General features: G+C 40.4%; 1 protein-coding gene across 1 annotated transcript in view; it reads right to left on the bottom strand.

Moving 5' to 3' along the window:
- LOC140739561 (cyclin-dependent kinase-like 2) overlaps window positions 1–25,572 on the bottom strand; it is a 74,912-nt gene that overhangs the window by 46,772 nt on the left and 2,568 nt on the right. The window contains exons 3-8 of the mRNA XM_073067956.1: window positions 24,905–25,099; window positions 18,775–18,953; window positions 15,080–15,192; window positions 9,097–9,236; window positions 5,481–5,569; window positions 1,363–1,510 (exon numbers count right to left, since the gene is read on the bottom strand). Coding sequence (XP_072924057.1) covers window positions 1,363–1,510; window positions 5,481–5,569; window positions 9,097–9,236; window positions 15,080–15,192; window positions 18,775–18,953; window positions 24,905–25,099 — 864 coding nt within the window. The remainder of the gene's footprint in view (window positions 1–1,362; window positions 1,511–5,480; window positions 5,570–9,096; window positions 9,237–15,079; window positions 15,193–18,774; window positions 18,954–24,904; window positions 25,100–25,572) is intronic.

Genomic DNA, 25,572 nt, shown 5'->3' with positions numbered 1-25,572 from the left:
ATGGATAGGGGAATCAAGGGATATGGGGACAAGGCAGGAACCGGGTATTGATAGTAGGTGACCAGCCATGATCTCAGAATGGCGGTGCAGGCTCGAAGGGCTGAATGGTCTACTTCTGCACCTATTGTCTATTGTCTATTGTCTGTCCGCCAGAGAAAGCAGGATCTCCCAGTGGCCACACATTTTATTTCTACGTCCCATTCCCATTCTGATATGTCTATCCATGGCCTCCTCTACTGTCTAGATGAAGCCACACTCAAGCTCGAGGAACAACACCTTATGTACCATCTGGGTAGCCTCCAACCTGATGGCATGAACATTGATTTCTCTAACTTCTGTTAATGCCCCTCCTACCCTTCTTACCCCATCCCTGACATATTTATTTATTTATTTATTTGTTTGTTTGTTTATTCATCCCCCCACTTTTTTCTTTTTTTCTCTCTTCCTTTTTTATCTCTTTCTGTCCCTCTCACAATCATTCCTTGCCTGTTCTCCATCTCCCACTGGTGCTCCCCTCCCCCTTTCTTTATCCCTAGGCCTCCCATCCCATGATCCTCTCCCTTCTTCAGCTGTGTATCCCTTTTGCCAATCACCTTTCCAGCTCTTAGCTTTATCCCTGCCCTTCTTGTCTTCTATCATTTTGGATCTCCCCCTCCCCCTCCTACTTTCAAATCTCTTACTATCTTTCCTTTCAGTTAGTCCTGACAAAGGGTCTCGGACTGAAACGTCGACAGCGCTTCTCCCTATAGACGCTGCCTGACCTGCTGTGTTCCACCAGCATTTTGTGTGTGTTGCTTGAATTACAGCATCTGCAGATTTCCTCGTGTTTGAGCTTTTAAAACCACAATAGAGTGGCCAGTTTGGCAGATGTAGCGTTTGTAAATCTTTTGCTTTAACTGGAAATAACATTAACACTATAAGGTTCTACACATATTTCCCTTCCTATCAGTTGCTACTTGAAGCTGTTTCTTGTTAACACACCAGTTTCACAGCCTCGTCTTACCCATGACCCACAATCCACTTCACCCCAGCTCAAGTACCCATGCAACATCTGCCAAACAAGTCATCCTATAAATTAAGGTTTAATTCTACTAGCAGCAGTTTGGAGCTTCACTAATGTAGGTTCAAGTTGATCAGCAGGGGTCATCCAAAAATGTTTCAAGTTAGGTCCTCACAGCTAGTGGCAAAAAAGATTCCCCCCACCCCACCAATAATGCAGGTTTGATTCTACCTCACATTCTAGCAACAAAATATTATTCTCTAACTCCTGTTGCAGTCAGCAATCCTTTTTCTAAAATCACTGTCAATAAATGTTCACTCAAACAAGAGGTTTAGAATTGTAATGGAACAAAAGTAACACACCTTTCCATGCTTTTTAGTGCATTGTTTTATAGCTAGCAGTGTCTTCTCATATTCTGAAATTTCTTTGCTGATGTTTTTACGTTTTCTAATCAACAGCAGATTATCTTTCATATCCTTGAGGACCTGAGCTTGAATCTCTGGGATAAATCTGGAAATACAAGGATATCCTTTTTCAAGATACTGCCTTACATATTGAGTGCTTCCAGCGTTTTCTGGTATCATTCGAAAATTCCAGCATCTGCAGTGTTTTTAATTAATGAAGAAATCTAAGTTAACTTCTGCAAATAACATTTAGTTTCATCACTAGCCTGATTCATTGAAGCAACATTTTCAGTTCCCAACTAGTATGCCCTGCAGTCTATACATGTTATTCAAGTCTCCACTGGTTAGTCTGCCGGCTTTCTAAACATTTTCCAGTGCATTCCAGGACAAAGTAAGATGTATTTTCACGGTAAAATATAATTATTATCTGACAAGCATCTTAATTAACCTTTTCACAAAAATGTTCTTACTTACAGATGTCAAAGATTTGCAAGTTTCAACAGCTCTAGGATATAATCCATCATTCTCTGTGTCTTTATTTCCCATCTCTAGCTGCTAACTCTCTTGATTCTACAAGTTTCACACATTATCTTGGATTCTTTGTCTATTCTGATTCTGTCTGCAAACCCGATATTCAGTTCTCAGAAGAGTTCTCAAGCTTCATTCCCTTCCACACGAATATCAACAAATTTTGATCTCAACATGAGTTCTACCTATTCTCCAGCTGTGTCCACCTCCAGAGACATTTCTTTGACCATGGCCCTTCACTGGCATGTTGGACCCTTACCCCATTTTCAGAGCTGCACACTCCTCGCTGGCCTTTTACCTCATCATTGCAAACTGTAAGTGTGACAATTCCTATCTTATTACCACCTGAGGCTGCAGCACCCTAACCAGGATATGCTAACGGAGACAGTGATGTTGTTGCTTAGCAAACTCAGCTCTGCCTAGCTGGAGGCTCAATTACAACTTACTGGCATTTCCTAAGATCTCCCACTGGATCCCATCACTGAAAATTAGGTCTGTGTTTCTCTGGCGCCTTTACAACCTCAAGCTTCGTTCTCCTAATCCACACAGCTTGTCTCAGCCTCCACCCAAACTCACAAGCGAGCCTGCTGATATAAACATCATTTCACACTGCTTAGCATTACTCTGAATCCCAATATTACCTCCCTTTCTCCCCACCTATGTGTGCAATATATTTAATAACATCAGCTACTTGGTTTTACTTTCTTAATCCTAACTACATAATTTTCATGAAAGTTGTGCAATTTCTTTGCATTGCCGTGCACCATCATGATGACAATTTTAGGGTATAGATCAGCAACACTGTCAGTCCTAGGATCAGCAGACCCATAGCTATATTGACCATATCACTCCTCCTTAAGCTTTTTGTAATGACTCCATTTTATTCTCCGTTTCCATACCTTTGAATTATTTGTCCTGGCAAGCCCCCTTCCAAGTCAATCATTCTTTCCCCTCAGCTGAAGTTTCCCTACATTGAAGTTGATAGCACCCCCATCCTTTGTATTACCACTTTCTGCTTTCAATCCTTTCCCTCCCTTCCAGAAAACTGAAAAAAAATTCCCTTGCCCTTATCTTCCGCACCATCACTCTCCAATTAAGTAGATTATCTGTTGCCATTTCTGCCACATCAGCTGCAATGTCATCAAAAAGCACATCATCCCTTTTTTTGCCAAAAGTCTGAGTACACTAGTTTACTCCTCTATCGCCACCAACAGTATTTTCGCACTTTTCAAGACAACATTCCTCAAGAAAGGCAAACCTCCACTTTTATCTATTCCCTTCCCATGATTGTTTTCAGTTTCTGCATTTAGCAAATGTAACCTTCATTTATTACTTCTCAGAACCACTGTAAAGCTCAGGTATGAGGAGAGCAACTCTGCCCAACAACTCAATGATTTCAAGTTCCCTGGCCCCCATTGTCTTATTTTCACCAATGATGTCCAGTCCCTATATACCTCCATCCCCCACCAGGAAGGTCTCAAAGCTCTCCGTTTCTTTTGGGATTCCAGACCCAACCAGTTCCCTTCTACCACCACTCTCCTCTGTCTAGTGGAATTGGTCCTTACTCTTAATAATTTCTCCTTTGGCTCCTCCCACTTCCTTCAAACTAAAGGTTAGCCATGGGTACCCATATGGGTCCCAGCTCTGCCTGCCCTTTTGTTGGCTATGTGGAACAGTCCATACAGTGGAACAAGCCTATACGGGTATCCGCCCCCCACTTTTCCTTCGCTACATCAACGACTGCATTGGCGCTGCTTCCTGCACGCGTGCTGAGCTCGTCGACTTCATTAACTTTGCCTCCAACTTCCACCCTGCCCTCAAATTTACCTGGTCCATTCCCGACACCTCCCTCCCCTTCCTTGATCTCTCTGTCTCTATCTCTGGAGATAGCTTATCTACTGATGTCTACTATAAGCCCATGGACTCTCACAGCTACCTAGATTATCCCTCTTCCCACCCTGTTACCTGCAAAAATACTATCCCCTTCTCGCAATTCCTCTACCTCCGCCGCATCTGCTCTCAGGATGAGGCTTTTCATTCCAGGACGAAGGAGATGTCTTCCTTTTTTAAACAAAGGGGCTTTCCTTCTTCCATCAACAAATCTGCTCTCAAACGCATCTCTCCCATTTCCCGCACATCTGCCCTCACCCCATCCTCCCACCACCCCATTAGGGATAGGGTTCCTCTTGTCCTCACCTACCACCCCACCAGCCTCCAGGTCCAACATATAATTCTCCGTAAACTTTCCGCCACCTGCAACGGGATCCCAATACCAAGCACATCTTTCCCTCCCCCCCCCCCCCGCTTTCCGCAGGGATCGCTCCCTATGCGACTCCCTTGTCCACTCGTCCCCCCATCCCTTCCCACCGATCTCCCTCCTGGCACTTATCCTTGTAAGCGGAACAAGTGCTACACCTGCCCTTACACTTCCTCCCTCGCCACCATTCAGGGCCCCAGACAGTCCTTCCAGGTGAGGCGACACTTCACCTGTGAGTTGGCTGGTGTGGTATACTGCGTCCGGTGCTCCCGGTGTGGCCTTTTATATATTAGTGAGACCCGACACAGACTGGGAGACCGTTTCGCTGAACACCTACGCTCGGTCCACCAGAGAAAGCAGGATCTCCCAGTGGCCACACATTTTAATTCCACGTCCCATTCCCATTCTGATATGTCTATCCATGGCCTCCTCTACTGTCAAGATGAAGCCACACTCAGGTTGGAGGAACAACACCTTATCTGGGCAGCCTCCAACCTGACGGCATGAACATTGATTTCTCTAACTTCTGTTAATATCCCTTCTCCCCTTCTTACCCCATCCCTAATTTTTAATTCTTAATAATTTTTTTCTCTTTCCCTCTCACAATAACTCCTTACCTGTTCTCCATCTTCCTCTGGTGCTCCCCTTCCCCTTTCTTTCTTCAAAGGTCTCCCATCCTATGATACTCCCTCTTCTCTAGCTGTGAATCCCTTTTGCCAATCAGCTTTCCAGCTCTTAGCTTCATCCTTCCCTCTCCAGTCTTCTCCTATCATTTCGGGTCTCCCCCTCCCCCTCCCACTTCCAAATCTCTTACTATCTCTTCTTTCAGTTAGTCCTGACGAAGGGTCTCGGCCTGAAACGTCCACTGTACTTCTTCCTATAGATGCTGCTTGGCCTGCTGTGTTCCACCAGGATTTTGTGTGTGTTGCTTGAATTTCCAGCATCTGCAGATTTCCTCATGTTTGCCGCCCATACATTAACCTTCTTCCTAATCATCCCAACCCACTTCCCACAGCAAGCATCTCTCCTTCTCAAATATCCAGACGAAGGGGCTGATAGAGACATAAATACTTGTTTCCTCACTGCACTGCACTTGGTTCATGACTTGCTGGTAACCAGTTAGAGAGAAAAGGGATCGAATATGATCATAATTTTTAAAAATTGAATTCTGCAAATTGATGTTATTCTCTCATTACTGAGTAGATTTTTCTTGAATCATTTAGAAAGGAATTAATAGTAATGTTTGAAATATCAACTAAAATAGTTTTCTTTCTCATTTAAAAGTCCTCACTTTTCTGAGAATCCATCTGCTGTGAAATATTCGTGTTTTAGAAGCTCTGTGGATGAAGCTCTCTTGTCTGCATCCATCTGTAAGCATCTCTGTAAAAACATCATGTTTCCAATCAATCATTACATCCAAACAAAATTCTAACCATGGCGAACTAAAAGCTCTGATTTTAACAAATAAAGCACAAAACAGGTAATTAGCCATGTTCCCAAAAGCTGCAGCATTCTGTCCAGAATTCAGCGCCTTTATTCAGGACTCGTTAAATGAAACCATTTCAACTGGGTACTCTCCTGAAAGAGCCTCACTTTACGAAGGAAACTTAACTACGTATAAGATATAAAGGCACTTCATTCACATGGCTCTTCATTAGTTCACTAGTTCAGTAAACCTCAGTATGTGCGGTTGGGAGACTGTAGGTCTGACACGGTGGTCAGCAGCACAGGAGCGCCACAGGGAACCGTACTCTCTCCGGTCCTGTTCACCCTGTACACATCAGACTTCCAATATAACTCGGAGTCCTGCCATGTGCAGAAGTTCACTGATGACACGGCCATAGTGGGGTGTGTCAGGAATGGACAGGAGGAGGAGTATAGGAAACTGATACAGGACTTTGTGATATGGTGCAACTCAAACTACCTGCGTCTCAATATCACCAAGACCAAGGAGATGGTGGTGGACTTTAGGAGATCTAGGCCTCATATGGAGCCAGTGATCATTAATGGAGAATGTGTGGAGCAGGTTAAGACCTACAAGTATCTGGGAGTACAGTTAGATGAGAAGCTAGACTGGACTGCCAACACAGATGCCTTGTGCAGGAAGGCACAGAGTCGACTGTACTTCCTTAGAAGGTTGGCGTCATTCAATGTCTGCAGTGAGATGCTGAAGATGTTCTATAGGTCAGTTGTTGAGAGCGCCCTCTTCTTTGTGGTGGCGTGTTGGGGAGGAAGCATTAAAAAGAAGGACGCCTCACGTCTTAATAAGCTGGTAAGGAAGGCGGGCTCTGTCGTGGGCAAAGTACTGGAGAGTTTAACATCGGTAGCTGAGCGAAGGGCGCTGAGTAGGCTACGGTCAATTATGGAAAACCCTGAACATCCTCTACATAGCACCATCCAGAGACAGAGAAGCAGTTTCAGCGACAGGTTACTGTCGATGCAATGCTCCTCAGACAGGATGAAGAGGTCAATACTCCCCAATGCCATTAGGCTTTACAATTCAACTGCCAGGACTTAAGAACTTTTTTTAAAGCTATTTAGATGCATATCATATTATTACTGAGTTAAGTATTGTATGTAATGAGTTTTTGCTACAACAAGTGTAAGGGACATTGGAAAAAAATGTTGAATTTCCCCATGGGGATGAATAAAGTATCTATCTATCTATCTATCATCTATCTATCTAAATTGCACGTTCCTCTCCAAGTCAGACATTGTGACTTCAAGTTCTACTCCAGAGGCCTGAGTACAAAACTCTAAACTTGCATTCTAGTGCAGTACCTAATTTGTACTGAATTATTGAACATAAGAAATAGGAGCAGGAGTAGGCTATCCAGCCCATCAAGCCTGCCCTGCCATTTAATAAGATCATGGCTGATCTGTCCGTAAACTTAGCTCGATCTACCTGCCTTTTCCCCATAACCTTACTATGTAAAAATCTATCTAACTGTTTCTTAAATATATTTAGTGAAGTAGCCTCAACTGCTTCCCTGGGTAGAGAATTCCACAGATTCACCATTCTCTGGGAAAAACAGTTTCTCCTCATCTCCATCCTAAATCTTCTCCCCTGAATCTTGAGGCAATGTCCCCTAGTTCTAGTCTCACCTACCAATGGAAACAACTTTCCTACTTCTATCTTATCTATCCCTTTCAAAACTTTGTATGTTTCTATAAGATCCCCTCTCATTCTTCTGAATTCCAGAGAGTATAGTCGCAGGCAACTCAATTGGAGTTGCTTTTGTTTAGCTGAGGTCCTGTCTGCCTTTTGAAGTGTATGTAAAAGTTTTCTTGGTACTATTTTGAAGAGAAAGGGAATTATTTTCATTTCAAAGTTTGAGAATATTTACTTCTCAATCAGCATTTAAAGAATACTGATTCTGTAGTCAAAAATTGCTGTTTGTAGAATCTCATAGTATTATTTCCTAAATTGCAGTTGTGACCAGAATTCAAAAGCACTTAAAGTTCTTTGGGACATCCTAATGTCAGCAATAAAACTATATTCTTTCTTTCCCATACGTCACCCAGAGACACCCAAACATAAATCAATATGAAGTCTGGTGACTCTTGCTACTTAAACGAAAACAGTAGTAAATTTGCACAGACCAACATCTCCAGGATTACAAGTTAAATAAAGTTATTCTGCTATTGGGAATGTTGGCGAACATGCTAAAAGTGAACAGATGTAAACAATTCTCTGCTCCACAAATGGTACAACAGGGTCTTTTATAGCCACTGACTGTATGATTGAGAGTAGGGTATGTGACTGTCTCCAATAAAACTCCACACGAGAATGTGACCGTGGGAATGTGAGAGCATACATTACTCTCTGTAGGTTTGTGAAAATGGGCCAAATGTCAGAGAGACAGCATTCGTGCACTTACGAATGGACAGGCATGAATGTCAATAATTTATAGGTCTTCGGATATCTGACATTTTAGGCAGTATCTTAGAAACATGGGATTTTTGGATCTGTATTCGTATTTCTGTATTCTGTGCATGGTTTTAAAAGTTGATTCTGAAAGTCTGCTGTTCTCCAGTAGACACAAGGTGATCATTTAACTGCATGAAAGATATGCAGTGGTCTGGAACTAATGCACGCATCTAATCTGGAGATAATGCTGAGTTAGCAGGTGCATCTGCACCATTGTTAATTTAGCTTCACCATATTGTCGAGCACAGTATCTCCTCCCAGATGGCGGTGCTGCGCATGCTAAGGTTATGATGTCAGAATCACATTCACCAGAGACCACTGAGTCGCAATAGCGGGAAGTTCAGCCATCTGAATACAGATGGTGAGCACCTGCAACACTCGGGGGCACGTCTTGGCACCTGTTTAAAGGCAATGGGTTGTAAGTGTGGAGCCTGCTGCTTTGTAGAATGCACTCTTTGTCTCTGTCCCCTAACAAATTGACAGCTCACTTCTAAGAATTATAAGGATTTTGAATATCCATACGAAAAATATCACCACTGACATTAAAGATCTAGTTTATGCATCAGTTTCAAACTCTTTGCCTGGACTCACACTGGCATTGCAGTAAGAAATAGGATAAGGTTAAAGACAGTAGGAATAAACCCCCCTGTCAATCCCCCCCCCATTTTATTCCCCTCCCCACACACCACACCTTTGGTTTCTTTCCCCACCATTTCACTGTTCCTGCAGTGAACATTTAAATGGAATTTCATGACACAATATAGGAGAAACTTCGATGGAGCTCAATAGTTTCCAAGTTCAGCCGTTTGTAATAAGTAACAGTAGCTGAGTGAGAAACATGAGTAAGCACTGTGTTTTCCTTTCAATCACTGGGTAGTATTTTGTGAACTGAAACCCTCTTTTTAGGAAAACTTAGTTGTCACAGAAGACGTCCTACTGATATTTGTTGATTATTCATCACCTCAAACACTTTTACCTTCACCAGCAGAGTCAACAAAGGATTACATTTTGCCAGCTTCTTTTCTGGTGATTCTGGTCTCTGGATGTCTGGTAGACATACCCCGGCAAATATAGGATTTTTGCTAAAAAGATTCTTGAGGCGTGGCGTTAAGTTTCCTGATCAAAATAAAGAATGCAGATTAAAATAAGACAGCTCAGAAGTTAGCTCACATTAATAATTAAACTGTAAGTGTCCTCAAACAGATCATTATTAATCTGAATTAATACATAGCTAATTGACCATTATTTCATCTTTACCCTGAGCGGCAATTTTGCACTTGGTCCTTTATGGGCCACATTTCGTTGCAGAAATAATGATGACAATCAAGCATTCTAAAATTCCTGGTAACTCTGCTTCCCTAATTAAAAGCTGTATTCCAAAAGTTGCTGATTTTGCAGAGAAGGCTTATCAAAATGTTTCTAGAGAGTTATGGCTATGAAAAGATGCAGCAGTTACTTTCTTTGTAGCAAAAGAGATAGAGGAGAGACTTCACTAAAGTGTCCAAAATTGTGGGAGGCCAAGGAAAGATGAATACAAATGACATTTCTCTCTTGGCAGTGAGATCAGAAATTAAGGGGCATTCTGTATATTTTTCATTGGTAGAATAATCAGGAAATGTGGGATTTTTTTTAATGTACTGTGTGTGAAGGGTTGGAGGGCGGAAGGGATGGTGATGCCTACAGTGGAAGGTCTGGACTCCCTGCTTGAGAGGGTGGTGGAGGCAAGAGGTACTTGGATAGGAGCTTAAAGTCTTACTGACAGGGATACAGAGAAAACTGATCTGGGAAGTGGGAGTAAACTAAATAATTTTTTTTTGATGTGGACTCTGTAGACCAGCTGGTCTGTTTTTGTGCTGATTAAAATGATTCTAACATTCATCCAATTGCTTCTTAAAGGTGTACATTTGGCCCCTTATCAAATATATGCTGCATTCATCTCACAATTGAACTAATTACTGTAGGAGGTTCATAAATTATCTCAACACTTCTATTTTCATTTTTATCCTACATTCCCTTGCTACTATCCAATCTTTCTTCCTTCTATTTTGTTCTCGTACTAGACTATCATCACTTACGTCCACTGTGATGAAGTGCTTTGAGAGGTTGGTGATGAAACATATCAACTCCTGCCTGAGAAGTGACATGGATCCACTTGAATTTGCCTACCATTACAATAGGTCTACAGCAGATGCCATCTCATTGGCTCTTCACTCAACGCTGGAACATCTGGACAGCAAAGATGCACACATCAGGATGCTCTTTATCGACTATAGCTCGGCATTCAATCCTATCATCCCCTCAAAACTAATCAATAAACCTCAAGACCTTGGTCTCAATACCTCCTTGTGCAACTGGATCTTCAATTTCCTCATTTGCATATCCCAATCAGTTCGGATTGGCAGCAATGTCTCCTCCACAATCACTATCAGCACAGATGTACCACAAGGCTGTGTGCTCTACTCGCTTTACACTTATGACTGTGAGGCTAAGCACAGCTCCAATGCCACATTTAAATGTGCTGACAACACCACTGCCATTGGCCGAGTCAAAGGTGGTGATAATTAACCTCATTGACCTCAGGAGGAGGACACCAGAGGTTCACGAACCAGTTCTCATTGGGGGATCAGAGGTGGAGAGGGTCAGCAACTTCGAATTTCTTGGTGTTATCATTTCAGAGGGCTTGTCCTGAGCCTGGCACATACAGTCAATGCCATTATGAAGAAAGTATGGCACTGCCTCTACTTTCTTAGGAGTTTGGAATAATTCAACATCATTTAAAACTGTGACAGATCTCTATAGATGTGGAGAGGAGTATATTGACTGTTTGGGTCACAGCCTGGTATGGAAACACCCCTGGACAGAAAATCCTACAAAAGTAGTGGATACGGTCCAGTCTATCATGGGTAAAGCCCTCCCCGCCATTGAGAACAGCTACGTGAAGCGCTGTCGCAGGAAAGCAGCAATCATCATCAAGGTCCCTATCAATCCAGGCCATGCTGTCTTCTCATCAGGAATAGATACAGGAGCCTTGGGACCCACACCACCAGGTTTAGGAACAGTTATTACCTCTCAAACATTAGGCTCCTGAACCAGAGGGGATAACTTCATTCACTCCATCACTGAACTGTTCCCACAACCTATGGACTCACTTTCAAGGACTCTTCATCTGATGTTCCCAATATTTATTTTTTTCTCAGCTCAAGCTAGTAAAACCTGAGTTACAGACATAGCCAAATAGCCCAACACACATATTTCTCAATTGATAGGAACTTTCAGACCATTCTAGTGGTGTTTAGTGTTGTTGCTTTCTGAAGATTTACATAACTATCGCTGTGTTGGCCTAATTGTTTAATCCTATTGTGTAGTGACTTTGGATGATACCAGTTGTAGATATTACTATTGGGACAATGTGTACTCTGTTCATGTTCCAAAGTCTTTCAATTTCCTGTTTCAATTCAGCATATTTCTGGTGTTTTCCACTTATTAATTTCTGTACGTTATGTGAATTTGGAATGGCTATATCTATTAAGTAATGTCCTGTAATATTTCATCTGGACAGTTATTATGGATTGTCCTATCCATAATAATGGATTGGTCATAATATAATTTGTATGACTCTGCTCGAAAACTGGATTAGGCTTGTATTTATAGTATAGAATAGTGTCTTTTAAATCAGGATTTTGGTAAACATGATTGTTCCTGTGTAAGTAATTAAACAGAGTTAAACTGCTTCAGGATCCTGTAACATGTTGGATCTTGGCATTTTCTACATTTATTCTCTTGAAATTGTTGGTATTTTATTTTGTATTTTGATGATTTTTTTTGTGTTAACCACCTGGTCCTGTATTGCCACCAGGAACCCTCTGTTTCTGGGAAGATGTCTCCAACTCTGAGCCTGGCGTTTGGCACGTCCTTGTCGACATTAAGTCGGCTCAGATTGTGGAGATGTCTTCCATGTAGGGTCGTGCTCTTCCATTGGTTAACTTTTTCTTCTCTAGTCATAATTTCTTCATTTTTCTGGGCTGCGCTTTCGTTTAAGTTTCATGATGTGTACTTCTTATCAAAATTGTATGAGCTCGAGTGGAGTGCTCAATCCTGTTTTCATTAATGAAAATATACCCTTAGAAGTTTTATCTGACTGTTGTGTAATTTTTACGTATTTTATTCCTCTTCCTCTTTTTGTCCTACGTAGTGTTAATCTAAGTGTGTTTAAGAGTACACAGTGTTTTCTAAAATTTGTTGTTTCAGTTCTTATTTTTCTTTGTAAATTTTCCAGATTGGTTTTAGACCAAAATATTATGTCAAAAGAATATGTTAATACGGGAATAGTGAACATATTTATTGCCTTTGTTATATTTTTACTATTGAGCTCTGTTTGGCAGAATTTCTAAAACCTTGAAGCAATTTCTGCTGAAAGTTTTCCCTTTATTTCAATATGATCTACTTACTTTGCTTGTTGATATCCCAGATATTTACATGTTGCATATTCAGCCATTGGTTTTATTGTACCCTACTGCTTTTGTTTGTTTTCTATTCGCTCTAGTGCACATTTCTTTATGTTTAATATTCTGCACATATCTAGTCCAAAGTTTGTGTTTATATCTTTAGAAAAAACACTATTTGAATTTATTATTATTATTACTTCTTTTTATCTTTTTGCGTTTGCACTGTTTGTTGTCTTATGCACATTGGTTGGTTGTCCTGTTGGGTACTGTCTTTCGTTGATTCTATTGTGTTTCTTGTATTTACTGTGAGTGCCCACAAGAAAATGAATCTCAGGGTTGTATATTGTGACAAATAGGTACTTTGATAATAAATTTACTTTGAACATTGATTTGAATTGTATTGAGTATCCCTAATGATGGTTCCCAGTTACAATTTGACAATGTGTGATATTTGATGCGGTATGGCCGTGAGGATGGTGATCCTGGGGTTTAAATTATTGTTGATGCCCACTCTAAAATTGGCATCCTGATGGAGAAAGTCGATGTGAAGGAATAGCACATGTTTTATGAAAATTACATAAGTAGAAACAGCTGAAGTAGCTGCTGTTATCAGGTGTATTACAAACATACGTGCAGAGAAACAGGATCAAGTGAGGTAATGTAGTCACATTCGGAAGAAACACAAGTCTAGCCAAGTGAAAGCCTTATCACTGCAGCAGCCATGACAACTAACTCCATTTCCCAACAGGAGTGGATGGCTGGTAATGACAGCTTTGTAAATTAGAATAATGCACCTTCTTTTGTGATTTTAACAAAGATTTTGTGAAGCAATAGTGGTTTATGTTCAGACTATCACTAATAAATTTAAAAGCAATTGATAATAGCCTTCCCCTTTATTTACATATACATCAAACAGAATATAGACTTCTATTTTTCAGGCTCTCTTCAAAGAATATCTGAAATGATTGACTACAGAAAGGGATGAGCTTTATTGCAAATCCATCAGCTCAAGTCAAAAACAATTTCAGCTACAAGAATTCATATTTCTTAAAGCTTTATCTTGCCTTATATCAAAGTCTAATGCTTTGGAGTTAACATGTGAAGTACTTAAGCAGACATTTAAATATTGAGATTGGAACATATGTAAACAATATTTATGCAGCATTCATGCATTCACAAATGCATCCAAAAAAATTCAGTGGAGTTGTGAACAGTCTAAATCAAGACATTAATTAAGTATTTAGTTATCAGAGAAAATGCCAAATTTATAATCAAAGTTTAAAAAATGCACCATCAGCTAATATAAACAACTGTGTCCTTCTGTGCATAGCTAATGGCTAATGCTATCACAGGCTCATTTTATACAAATAAGACTACAGTTGCATTTTAATGAATAATGCAGGAAAGTGGTCCCCCAGTGTTATGCTGGATAAAAAATGTCATTAGGTGTGTTACAGAAATATAGTGACTGGAAATGCAGCAATTTAATATTGTCAGGTTTTCATTTGGTGTGCTTATTGGTGTCTTTGGGCAGGGTTTGGGGGGGACAAGGGGTGGGAAGTGTGTGTGTGTGTGTGTGTGTGTGTGTGTGTGTGTGTGTGTGTGTGTGTGTGTGTGTGTGTGTGTGTGTGTGTGTGTGTGTGTGTGTGTGTGTGTGTGTGTGTGTGTGTGTGTGTGTGTGTGTGAACCCGTTTTCTAAGCTCATCATCAGGAATGCATGTTTTGGCAAAAGCACTGGAAAACTAAACACAAGTGGTTTTACAGGAAATCCAGAGTAACACACACAAAATTCTGGAGGAACTCAGCAGATCAGGCAGCACCTATAGAGAGGAATAAAGAGCTGACGTTTCAGGCTGAGACCCTTCATCAGGATCTTACCTGAGAACTACAGATATTCAAAGATTCAAGATTCAAAAACTTTATTTTCATTCTAACCGTACATCAGCTCTGCAGGGCAGAATGAGACAGCGTTTCCCAGGAGCAGAGCAATCATAACATAACAAACGCAACACTAAATAATAAACATAACAATCAATAGTAAAACACAACAGCCACATGTCAGTTAAAAATGAGTTATAAGTGTCCAGTGCAAGTTAAAAGTGTCCAAATGCAGAGTCAGGTAGAGCAGCTATTTAGCAGTCTGACTGCCTGTGGGAGGAAGCTGTTTAGTAGCCTTGTGGTTTTAGTTTTGATGAAAATATATAAGGAAATATAGCTCAACATGAGTCATAATCAACAGCAAAGTAACAGAAAATAAGAAATCATAGGAGCATAAGGGGGAAAATTGGAGCCACTAACGTATATCAATTTTCTTAGTCTTGACATAGAAGTTTAAGTGCAATTTAACTTATTATGACCACTTCCAATAAAATTATATTAATATTCTGGTACTACTGGAAATATCCTTACGATTCAGTGTAAATTACATCCTGTGATTTTAAAAAAACGGTTTGTTGAATTTTGCACTAATAGTGTGGTACGTATCACTTATCTTACCCTTTCTTTTATACTCACCTACTTGAGTCACTATCTTATGGATCTGGTCTAAGTCAGAGGTTCCAGGCAGAAAGGGACGTCCTGTCGCCATTTCAATGCACATGCATCCAAATGCCCAAATGTCCACTGGTCTATAAAAATGTATTTTTTAAAAAAATATTCATTACAATCAGTTACTCCTTACATATTGTACATTTTTGAACATAGGAACAGCTGGCTTTAATTACTTTAGATACTTTATTGTCACCAAACAATTGATACTAGAGCGTACGATCATCACAGCGATATTTGATTCTGAGCTTCGCGCTCCCTGGGGTACAAATCAATAGTAAATATAATAAAAATTTAAATTATAAGTCATAAATAAAACCGAGAGATAGGTCTGGATTTAATTACCGTATATATCTGAGTTACGCTACAGCTTTATAAAGCATCGGTGAGGCCACATTTAGAATATTGTGAGTAATTTTAGCGAGCACAATAAAGACAGGACAGGATTCCTCTGGAGAGGGTGCAGATGGGATTTCACTAGGATGGTGTCTGAGACATGGTGTTACACAGCTGTGAGGAGAGAACAGACAGGCTGGATAGATGCTGATGAGGAACCTCATGGAAAATGCAGTTGCCTATGTAAATTTTGAGGGGCTTAGATAGGGTAAAGAGGAGTAAAGCGGGTAAAGAGGAGGCACTTTTTCCTATAGCAGATGTATGTATAACCAGAACATACAATTTTAAGAAGAGGTTTTAGAGGGGATCTAACAATCTTTTTTACGGGGCTACGGTGGGAAACTTTGTCACATGGTGCGAGCAGAATCATCTGCAGTTTAATGTGAAAAAGACTAAGGAGCTGGTGGTGGACCTGAGGAGGGCTAAGGCACCGGTGACCCCTGTTTCCATCCAAGGGGTCAGTGTGGACATAGTGGAGGATTACAAATACCTGGGGATACGAATGGACAATAAACTGGACTGGCCAAAGAACACTGAGGCTATCTACAAGAAGGGTCAGAGCCGTCTCTATTTCCTGAGGAAACTGAGGTCCTTTAACATCTGCCGGACGATGCTGAGGATGTTCTACAAGTCTGTGGTGGCCAGTGCTATCATGTTTGCTGTTGTGTGCTGGGGCAGCAGGCTGAGGGTAGCAGACACCAACAGAATCAACAAACTTATTCGTAAGGCCAGTAATGTCGTGGGGGTGGAACTAGACTCTTTGACGGTGGTGTCTGAAAAGAGGATGCTGTCCAAGTTGCATGCCATCTTGGATAATGACTCCCATCCACTCCATAATGTACTGGTTAGGCACAGGAGTACATTCAGCCAGAGACTCATTCCACCGAGATGTAACACTGAGCGTCATAGGAAGTCATTCCTGCCTGTGGCCATCAAACTTTACAACTCCTCCCTCGGAGTGTCAGACACCCTGAGCCAATAGGCTGGTCCTGAACTTATTTCCACTTGGCATGATTAACTTATTATTATTTAATTATTTATGGTTTTATATTGCTATATTTCTACACTATTCTTGGTTGGTGTGACTGTAACGAAACCCAGTTTCCCTCGGGATCAATAAAGTATGTCTGTCTGTCTGTCTATTTGTTTGTCCGTCTGTACCCGAAGTGTTGTTGAGCGCACTGCCTGATGAAACATATTCCCACAATATTTAAAAATATTGAGACTAGCACTTTGAATTGCCAAGGCATTGAAGACTATGGACTAAAGTCTGGTAAATGAGATAGTGTCAATAAGCATTTGATGTTTAGCAATGTCAAGGTTGCTTAATGACCCTATAAATGTAGCAGTTACCACAACGCTTTGCAGTACCAGTGACCCGGGTACATTTCTCGCTGCTGTCTGTAAAGAGTTTGTATGTTCTCCCTATGACCGCGTGGGTTTCCTCCCACAGTCCAAAGATGTACCAGTTAATAGGTTAATTGGTCATTGTAAACTGTCCCATGAGTAGGCTATGGTTCTAGGGTTAAATCGAGGGATGCTGTGTGGCATGGCTCAAAGGGCTGGAAGGGCCTGTATCTCAATAAAATTAAAAAATTAAAAATAGCTGTTTTACAACCTTGTCCACTGCATTCTGCACAATGAATTGAGATTTTTGTTGATGTAATGAAATTTTACATCTTTTTTTCTGCTATAAATTCACAGCTGTACAGTAAAAATGTAAATTGAAGTTGCTACAATTTCCAACTCCTGGTTGTACTGCTGGAACATTTTCAGGATCCAATCAATTGCATTTCTCTAGTTCCCATATCCCTATTCATTTGTTAACTAATTTTATAAAATAAAATAAAGAGTGCACAAGCAGATAAGTAAAACATACGACTTTTAAATTAGAAATGAATTGCATTTGCTCTACATATTCTAACCCTTGTTTTCACATCACTGGAATGCAGGATTTCTACTTACACATGGCCTTGAATAGATACCATATGATTCTCTTTCAAAACAGTAGCTCTATGTACGGTATTTATATTTGATGACATGCAGCTTGCTACATGCATATAATGATTTTTTTCATTGAGTGCTCAAGTAAGGGATCATAAAATAAAACCATTTGTAGGACGTATAAAATGAAAAACATCAGCATGCCTCTAAATTAAGTACAGAAGTTGAGTGTTCAGGAACAAAAGTGATGTGTTCATTCCACCGCATAACTAAGTGATCTGTGTTTCAAATTTATCTGACTTGTATTCAGAATGTTTAATATCCTTCGCCAACATTAACTCATTTTGATTTGTTATGGTGCAATATATGAAAAAAAAACTAATTAAAATATTGTGTACTATCTTTACTACCACTTATCTCCCATTATTCATGATTGTTTCATTTCCTTAGTTTCTTAAGTCAGTACATACCTTACATTGATGGTAACACATACAGAAACAAAACTTACAACAATGCCGGTAAATAATCAAGTTATTATAATCTTACAATTATAATGCAAAAAAATACTCTTCCATGACAGACATACCCTTTATTACATAAGGAGACTGTAGGAGCTGCTACAAACACCAAAACTGCATGCAGTACTTTAGATGTGGTCAAACTAAGGCCCTACTTAGATATAGTTATTCAATCTAGTTCTTAAACTCAAAGTCTTTTGCAGTGAAGACCAGCATACAATTTGCCTTCTTAACTGCTTGCAGTGCCTGTATGTTTGTTTTCAGTGACTGGTGTAAAAGGACATCCAGATTCCTTTGCACATGAACATTTCCCAGTCTTTCACCATTTAAGTAGTATATGGATTTCTGTTTGCTTCCACGAAAATGGATAAGTTCACAGATATCATGTAGCATGTGCCATAATTAATCAATTAATACTGAATCTTGTAACAAAAATAGAGCAGAAATCCTACGTTTCCCTTCACAAAGCTGCTTTCGAACCAGAAATGCACAACAGCAGATATTTATTCAATTACTGCCCCTGTAAGTGATCGCTATCAATTGATAACTACCATGAATGGTTTTAAAAAGTTCCATGTTTTGGGTAACTAAGGCAAACTTAAGAAGGAGATTTGGGCAAGATCTGTGAAAGCCATTCTTTTGTGCATATTAAATGTCAGAACACTAATGTAGGAGCAAGGATTAGACAAAAGTCATTTCTGGTCTTTGTAGTTCATAACTAAGTCATTTTGGTGGGATAGTTGTGCAATCTTCTACTCCTATGAAATGAGAGAAAGTAAAGGATTATTTACAATATGTACCTACTTTCCATATTTGTTGTCACCAATCACTAGCTCTGGAGCCCTATACCAGCGAGTGGCCACATACTCTGTGTAAGTCTCTCCTGGTGCGGCCAATGTACGGGCAAAGCCAAAATCACAGAGTTTAACAACACCAGACCCTGAGACCAAGACGTTCTCAGGTTTGATATCACGATGAATTATCTGGAGAGAAAGCAAGGTGAGAAAAACAAATTAAAATAGCTGACAGACATTTAAATTGTAAAGCAAAATCAATGAATTATACAGAGTCAATTCAGCCACCATGTCATTAAAACTGAATACATTCCAGTTGGCATATTGTGACAGTATGTTTTAGCATCAATGTATTGGTCCATGGAAGAGTAGGATGTAAATTGATTTATAAACCATAGTTGTTCATTCAATTTCCACAGCTCTTCCACTAACATTATGAAATAATCAACCATAATATGTATCACAGCTTAGCTAGATAAATCAACTTACAGATACACCCTTCATCCTTTAATAGTAAATATTCAGATGCCACCAAGAAATGTATACAGGTAGTTCATTGAAGGTGGATAGTTTAGTCATGTGGCAGACTGTAATGTAACCAATGTATAGTAAAGCTTTGCATTAACATAATATGTTGCAGAGAAACCCCACAGATTAGAGCATGGCCAAGCACTAAGTATTACAATGTTTCACCATTTGCAATATCCATGACACAATAACAAATAATATTCTTTTGTTGTTCCTCTCAGTGTCTTGTGTAGCATCAGGCGGTAACCTTGCCAACTTAGCAATTTTGCTAAAGCTTTAGCATTTTTGTCCGTCTTTTACGAGGGCTAAGGTGCTAGCTCGACGCTCAACCCCATCACAGAAGGAAAATGTGCAAGGACCCAGCCAGATTCGAACCCAGGACATCTTGCCTTAAAGTCCAGTGCAGATGCCACAACACCACCAGCCAGCCTTAATTTTCTTTTAGCCTTGATATTTTTTGAGCCCAGTTTGATTTCAACGACTGTTTTCATCAGTTACTCCTCAGCACTCCAAAGAAATTTGAAATATATTATTAATGTTCAAGAGAGGTTACATCCTAACTGCTAACTTTCTTGCAAATTCTACTTCCAGACCATTTCCGATGATGGGTTAATTGTGCTGTTAACCCTCTTCATTTCACGGTTTTCATTGCTCTTACTGCTCCTGCTGGTATGAGATGGTTCTGCTTTCTGCTGATCTTGATCTACAACATTGCAAGCGAGGACTGAAAATCGTGCAATGTCGAACATTAAGCATTCCAAACAAAACAGATCAAAGTTTGATAAATAAAAGTGAACAGCGTATGCTGTTGCTAATATAACGTTGACCCTCGTTACTCCCAATCAGCCATGTTGTGGAGGCCATGTCATTTGGATGGCTGACACCAACCTCCAGAAACACTTTACTCCATATGCTCTGTTTTGGAAAGATTAACAGTTGGACAGTGAAAAAGATTCAAGTATATGTTCACTGCTTCCTTATGGATTTACACTTACTCCTTGAAAAATCTGGGCCATGATCACTCGTAGGAGAATAGGAGTACTTGGGGAGGTATTGGGAACTTAAGGCTATGCACTGGGATACACAGAGATCTTTCATACGTGGCCAAAGGAATATGGTAACTTATAAATTACCAGCCCACCCCACTTGCACCTCTTGACCTCTCTGTGCAGAAATCTGTGACTCTTAAATTGGCCTCATTAGACACTGTGGAACCCTTAACACTGAAGTGAAAGAAAGTCTGAGAGGAAATGGAAGAAGAAGAGGGAAAATATTTTTTTTTAATTGTCTAAATCAGATAGGTTATCAGGATTTATATTTAATAACATGCATATAAAATTTGCACACAATATTAAAAAACAGAACCATCAAATACCAGAAAGAAAAACAAACAGCACCACACAATGACAACCATTAAATATTTCCAGTAAACACTTGGTTGCATTAAACAAATACTTTAAACTAAGGAAGCAAGATGAACCAGCAAAACAAAGGTAATTGTAAATTAATACATTTTCTAATCAGAATACCATCAAGAAATTACTATATCAATGAACAAAGATGGCACAATTGAATGAATTGAATAAAAAGCAGGCACAACAAATTAATTGATGACTGCAGCACTGGACAGAGCAAAACAGTAATCAACAGACCTCAATCACAAGCAAATGCTTTGAAAGGACCCCCTACAATTCACCTGCCGACACAACCAATCAACTGACAATACCATAGCCACAGCCACAGCATACACACCATCCTCACTCATCTGGATGCTGTTCTTGGACTACAGGTCAGCATTCAACACTATAATTCCCGCCAGGCTCGACAAGAAGCTCAGAGACCTCAGGCTGCACCCAGTCTTATGCAGCTGGATCCTGGACTTCCTGTCGGATCACCAGCAGGTTGTAAGAGTGTGCTCCCTCACTTCTGCCCCTCTGATCCTCAACATGAGAGCCCCCCCACCCCGGGCTGTGTCTTGAGCTCCCTCCTCTAGTCCCTTTACAACCATGACTGTGTTGCCGTGCACAGCTCCAACCTCCTGATCAAATTTGCAGATGACATGACATTGATAGGCCTTATTTCCAGCAATGATGAGACAGCCTACAGAGGAGAAGTCAACACCCTGACACAATGGTGCTAATCAATGTCAAAAAGACGAAGGAGTTGACTGTGGATCACAGGAAGGAACAGAGACAGGCTAGCCCCTATTGACATCAATGGGTCTGTAGTTCAGAGGGTGAGTAGTCTCAGGTTCCTTGGTATGCACGTCACTGTGGATCTCACCTGGACTGTACAACATCGCTTCTTTCACCTCAGACAGTTGAAGAAGTTCAGCTTGAGTCCCCAAATCCTAAGGACTTTCTACAGGGGCACATCCTGCCTGGCTGTGTTACCCTCTGGTTCGGGTACTACCCTCGATCTCAGAGCACTGCAGAGAGTGGTGTGGACAGCCCAGCGCAGCTGTGGATGTGAACTTTCCATTATTCAGGACACTTACAGCAGCAGGTGCGTAAAAAAGGGCCTGGAAGGTCATCGGGAGCTCCAGCCACCCCAACCACAAACTGTTTCAGGTACTATCATCTGGTAAACGGTATTGCAGCATTAAGGCCAGGACCAACAGGCTCCAGGACAACTTCTTTCACCAGGCCATCAGATTTATCAATACACATTGATCTGATTGTGTGTCTGACTGTACATTGACCTGATAGTGTATCTGACTGTACATTGACCTGATAGCGTATCTGACTGTACATTGACCTGATTATGTATCTGACTGTACATTGACCTGATTATGTATCTGACTGTACATTGATCTGTTTGTGTACCTGACTGTACATTGACCTGACTTTGTGCCTGACTGTACATACACGTATACAAAACAATTATGTATACAATTTTAGTGTTTGGCCAATGTCCTCCCACATCTCTGCTCTTAATTGCTTGAAAATTGTGGCGGAGACACAGTATAAAGATTTTTACTCTCTTGGACATAAGAAAAAAAATACAAATACAAAAACATCAAGTACAGCATTAAACAGGTGAATTAATTAATTAATGTGGCAGGAACTACCTGTGATTAAAGCACTTGGCACAGCAACAAATGGATTATTAACCACATGAGATAATCACAGTGAAAGTAAATGCCAGTGAACCAGTGAATTAATTTAACAGCAAAAACACCAACAAATAAATTAATGGAGCATTTGTCACATGATGAATAAAGTGAACTCTCAAATTTAATCAATGGCAAACCAATAAATCAATATTTTAATACGACAGTGGAAAACAATGAATTATTAATTCATAGAGCTGCCATTACACTGATAAATCAATCAATTAGCAAAGATGCCAACAAACAAAATTAAAATAGTTAATTTTAAACTAGTAAATCAAGCTTCAGGAGTCAGGATTGTTTATGCCATTTCCAATAAACAAGTATAAAGAAGAACAAAATAATTCTTACTCCAGATCTGATGCAGCACAAAAAAACCACAACAAGATAAAGATAATAATAAGAATAAATAGGCAATAAAAGTAAGTAAGATAGCTTATATGCAAAGATTGATTGTATGACCATAAAAAGACACTAGGGACATTAGTGTCTGCACATAAGGTGGCTGACAGAAAGAGATAGTGGTGGGGTATGTGGAGGGGTAGGTGTAACCAGAGAGCCATGCCTGTCATGTGACAGCACTGCCCTCACCTGGTCGGAGGTCACACCACATGCCAGTCAACATTTCGCCCCTCCCAACTAATCAATGCACACTTAACCATTGGCCACCTTAATTGGATTAACCTGTCTAGCACCAAGCCGTTGGCCCCCTGACCTATAAAGGGTGCTACATGTGCTTGGCTCGCTCTCTGTTGCCATCCTCGAGGGACCACCCTGCTTCACTCCAGGCTGAAGACAGCAGAACAGCGCTGGAGACACGTGGTAAGGTGTGCATTGAATAGGGTTGTGGGAGCGTTTATTGTTGTCCCTTTAGCAAAGAGCCGTGCTTGCCCATAGACAAGGGGGCAGGTATTGTAGTTACTTTTCCCTTGCTTGTATGTGTACCTGTACTCCGTCCCCACACCGTTTTCCCGTGTATTGTACTGCCGACCCGACTTTTCCCACGCTCCTCTATTCTAAGCGCGTTTGTGTGAATATTGTAGCCGCTTGTGTTGTTCCTAAGCTTTTCCTCTTCTTGTAAATAAACTCCTTATTATTAAAACTGTGTGTCCAGAGCTCTTGCCTTTGAGACCCAAAGAATCTTTCTCATTTCCTTCACATCAGTAGGTTAGTGGGTGGAGGTGGTGATGCTTGGGAAAAGTAACTTTTTTCTGAGTCCGATGGTCCTGGCATGCTACATAGCCTCCTCCCTGATGGGAGTGGGACAACCAATCCAGGAGCAGAGTGGGTGGCATCCTTTATGACATTAGTGCCCCTCTTCCAGCATCTTTCTGTAATTATGCCCTCGGAGGTAACCGCCGATGATGCGTGGAGCAGTTTTGATCACTTGTCAGCTGCAGAGCAGAGACGCAGTTTGTTATGACACTGTCTGCTATGCATCGGTAGAGTGATGTGAGCGCAGAGGTGCATAGTCTAGATCTCTTCAGCCCCCTCACAAAGCAGAGGCATTGATGAGTTTCAAATCATAAACATGAGAAATTCTGCAGCGGCTGGAAATCCAGAGCAACCGCACAAAATGCTGGAGGAGCTCAGCAGGTTAGGCAGCGTCCACATCTGCAGACCGACCTGCTGAGTTCCTCCAGCACTTTGTGTGTGTGTTGCTGTGGTGAGCTTTCCTGATAGTCTGACAGTATGAGAGATGATGTGCCAAGACGTGCACAACCCGAAGTTTGAAACTGTTCACAGTTTCCACCGCTGTGCTGCCCATGTTAAGAGGTTTATGAGTGGTCCGAGTTCTCTTGAAGTCAATATCCATCTCCTTTGTCTTGATGTCATTAATGAAGAGATTATTTACCTGACACCAGGTCTCAAACCCTTCCAGCTCCTCTCTGTAAACCGTTTCATCATTGTTGGTGATGAGCCCCACCAGTGTCATGTCATCGGCGCACTTGACAGTGTGATTACTCAGATGTCTGGCCATACAGTCACGTGTGATCCGAGTGTACAGTGTTGTGTGTGTGGTTAGTTAAAGGTTATTTCTAGTTTTAATGATATTTTCATCATTTTATTTGTCAAAATACATTGAGTTATCTTCGGGATTTTTAATTTACTAAGGCTCTAAACAGCTCATGGATACATCGTGTTAATAAGTTCAAGAGTCCTGTGCATTTAATTATGCCTTAATAAATTGTTCACAAAAACCCAAAGTAAGTAGGATACAAGAGAGTTTCCAAGCAGGAGTTTTATAGAACAAATGATAAATGTGAGGCCTCTGAGCTACCTCTAATAATTTTAAGTATCCATTTTCCGTATAGTAATTAAGATACTACACAGAGTATGTACCTCCTTCACACAAAACACTGTTATCACGGTCCATTATTCCATTTTTCTGTCATGATTTTCTCTTGGCTCAGTCTCCATCTTATTTGTCAAATCAAAATGGAAAATGCACAATCAATTTACAGTAAACTTTTAACTGCCTTCAAATGCATTAACTTACGTTGTTCTTGTGAAGATACTCGGTAGCCCTTAGCACCTGGATGAGGCACCTTCTGAGTCTCTTACTTTCCAAACCATTCGGAAACCGTTCCAAATCATCCAAAACAGTGTGGTCAACAAATTCAAACACCAAGAATAAACGCTTCTTTTGCTTGAACACCTCAATAAGGTTTACTAGATTTTCATGTCTAAATTGCTGTCAAATATTGCAAACAGAAAGAAAATAATAGTTATTCAAAAAGCAAATTTGTAATCATGTGAGTCATAGAAAAAAAAACACCTGTTTAGACATTTTATACTCAAGGGTATGAAATGTAGGTAAGCCTGTCTTCATGTTAGTTAGTCTCCAAGCCAAGCTATTGAGATGTCCACATTGGAATTCCTCCTGGTTGTAGTAGAAAGGGAACACTCAGCTTTGGAGAGCCTTTGACCTGAAACAACTATTTCTAACTGTTTCTCATCCCACATAATGGGTTGCTTGTTTCTAGCATTTTCTCTTTTTCCCAGCATCTGCAGATTACTTTCTGATTTTCAACATTTGCTATTTGCTTACTATGAAGTGCCTATGTATATGTATCTAATTCCAGAACAGTTAGACACGAGAATGAGATCATATTGTGCATATAGATGAAATTGAACTAACTAGAACTGTACATCTTATAGGATAGA

The sequence above is a fragment of the Hemitrygon akajei genome, chromosome 15 (assembly GCF_048418815.1).
Source record: "Hemitrygon akajei chromosome 15, sHemAka1.3, whole genome shotgun sequence".
In the NCBI taxonomy this organism is placed as follows: Eukaryota; Metazoa; Chordata; class Chondrichthyes; order Myliobatiformes; family Dasyatidae; genus Hemitrygon; species Hemitrygon akajei.
This window is presented reverse-complemented; position numbering and strand designations above follow the sequence as displayed.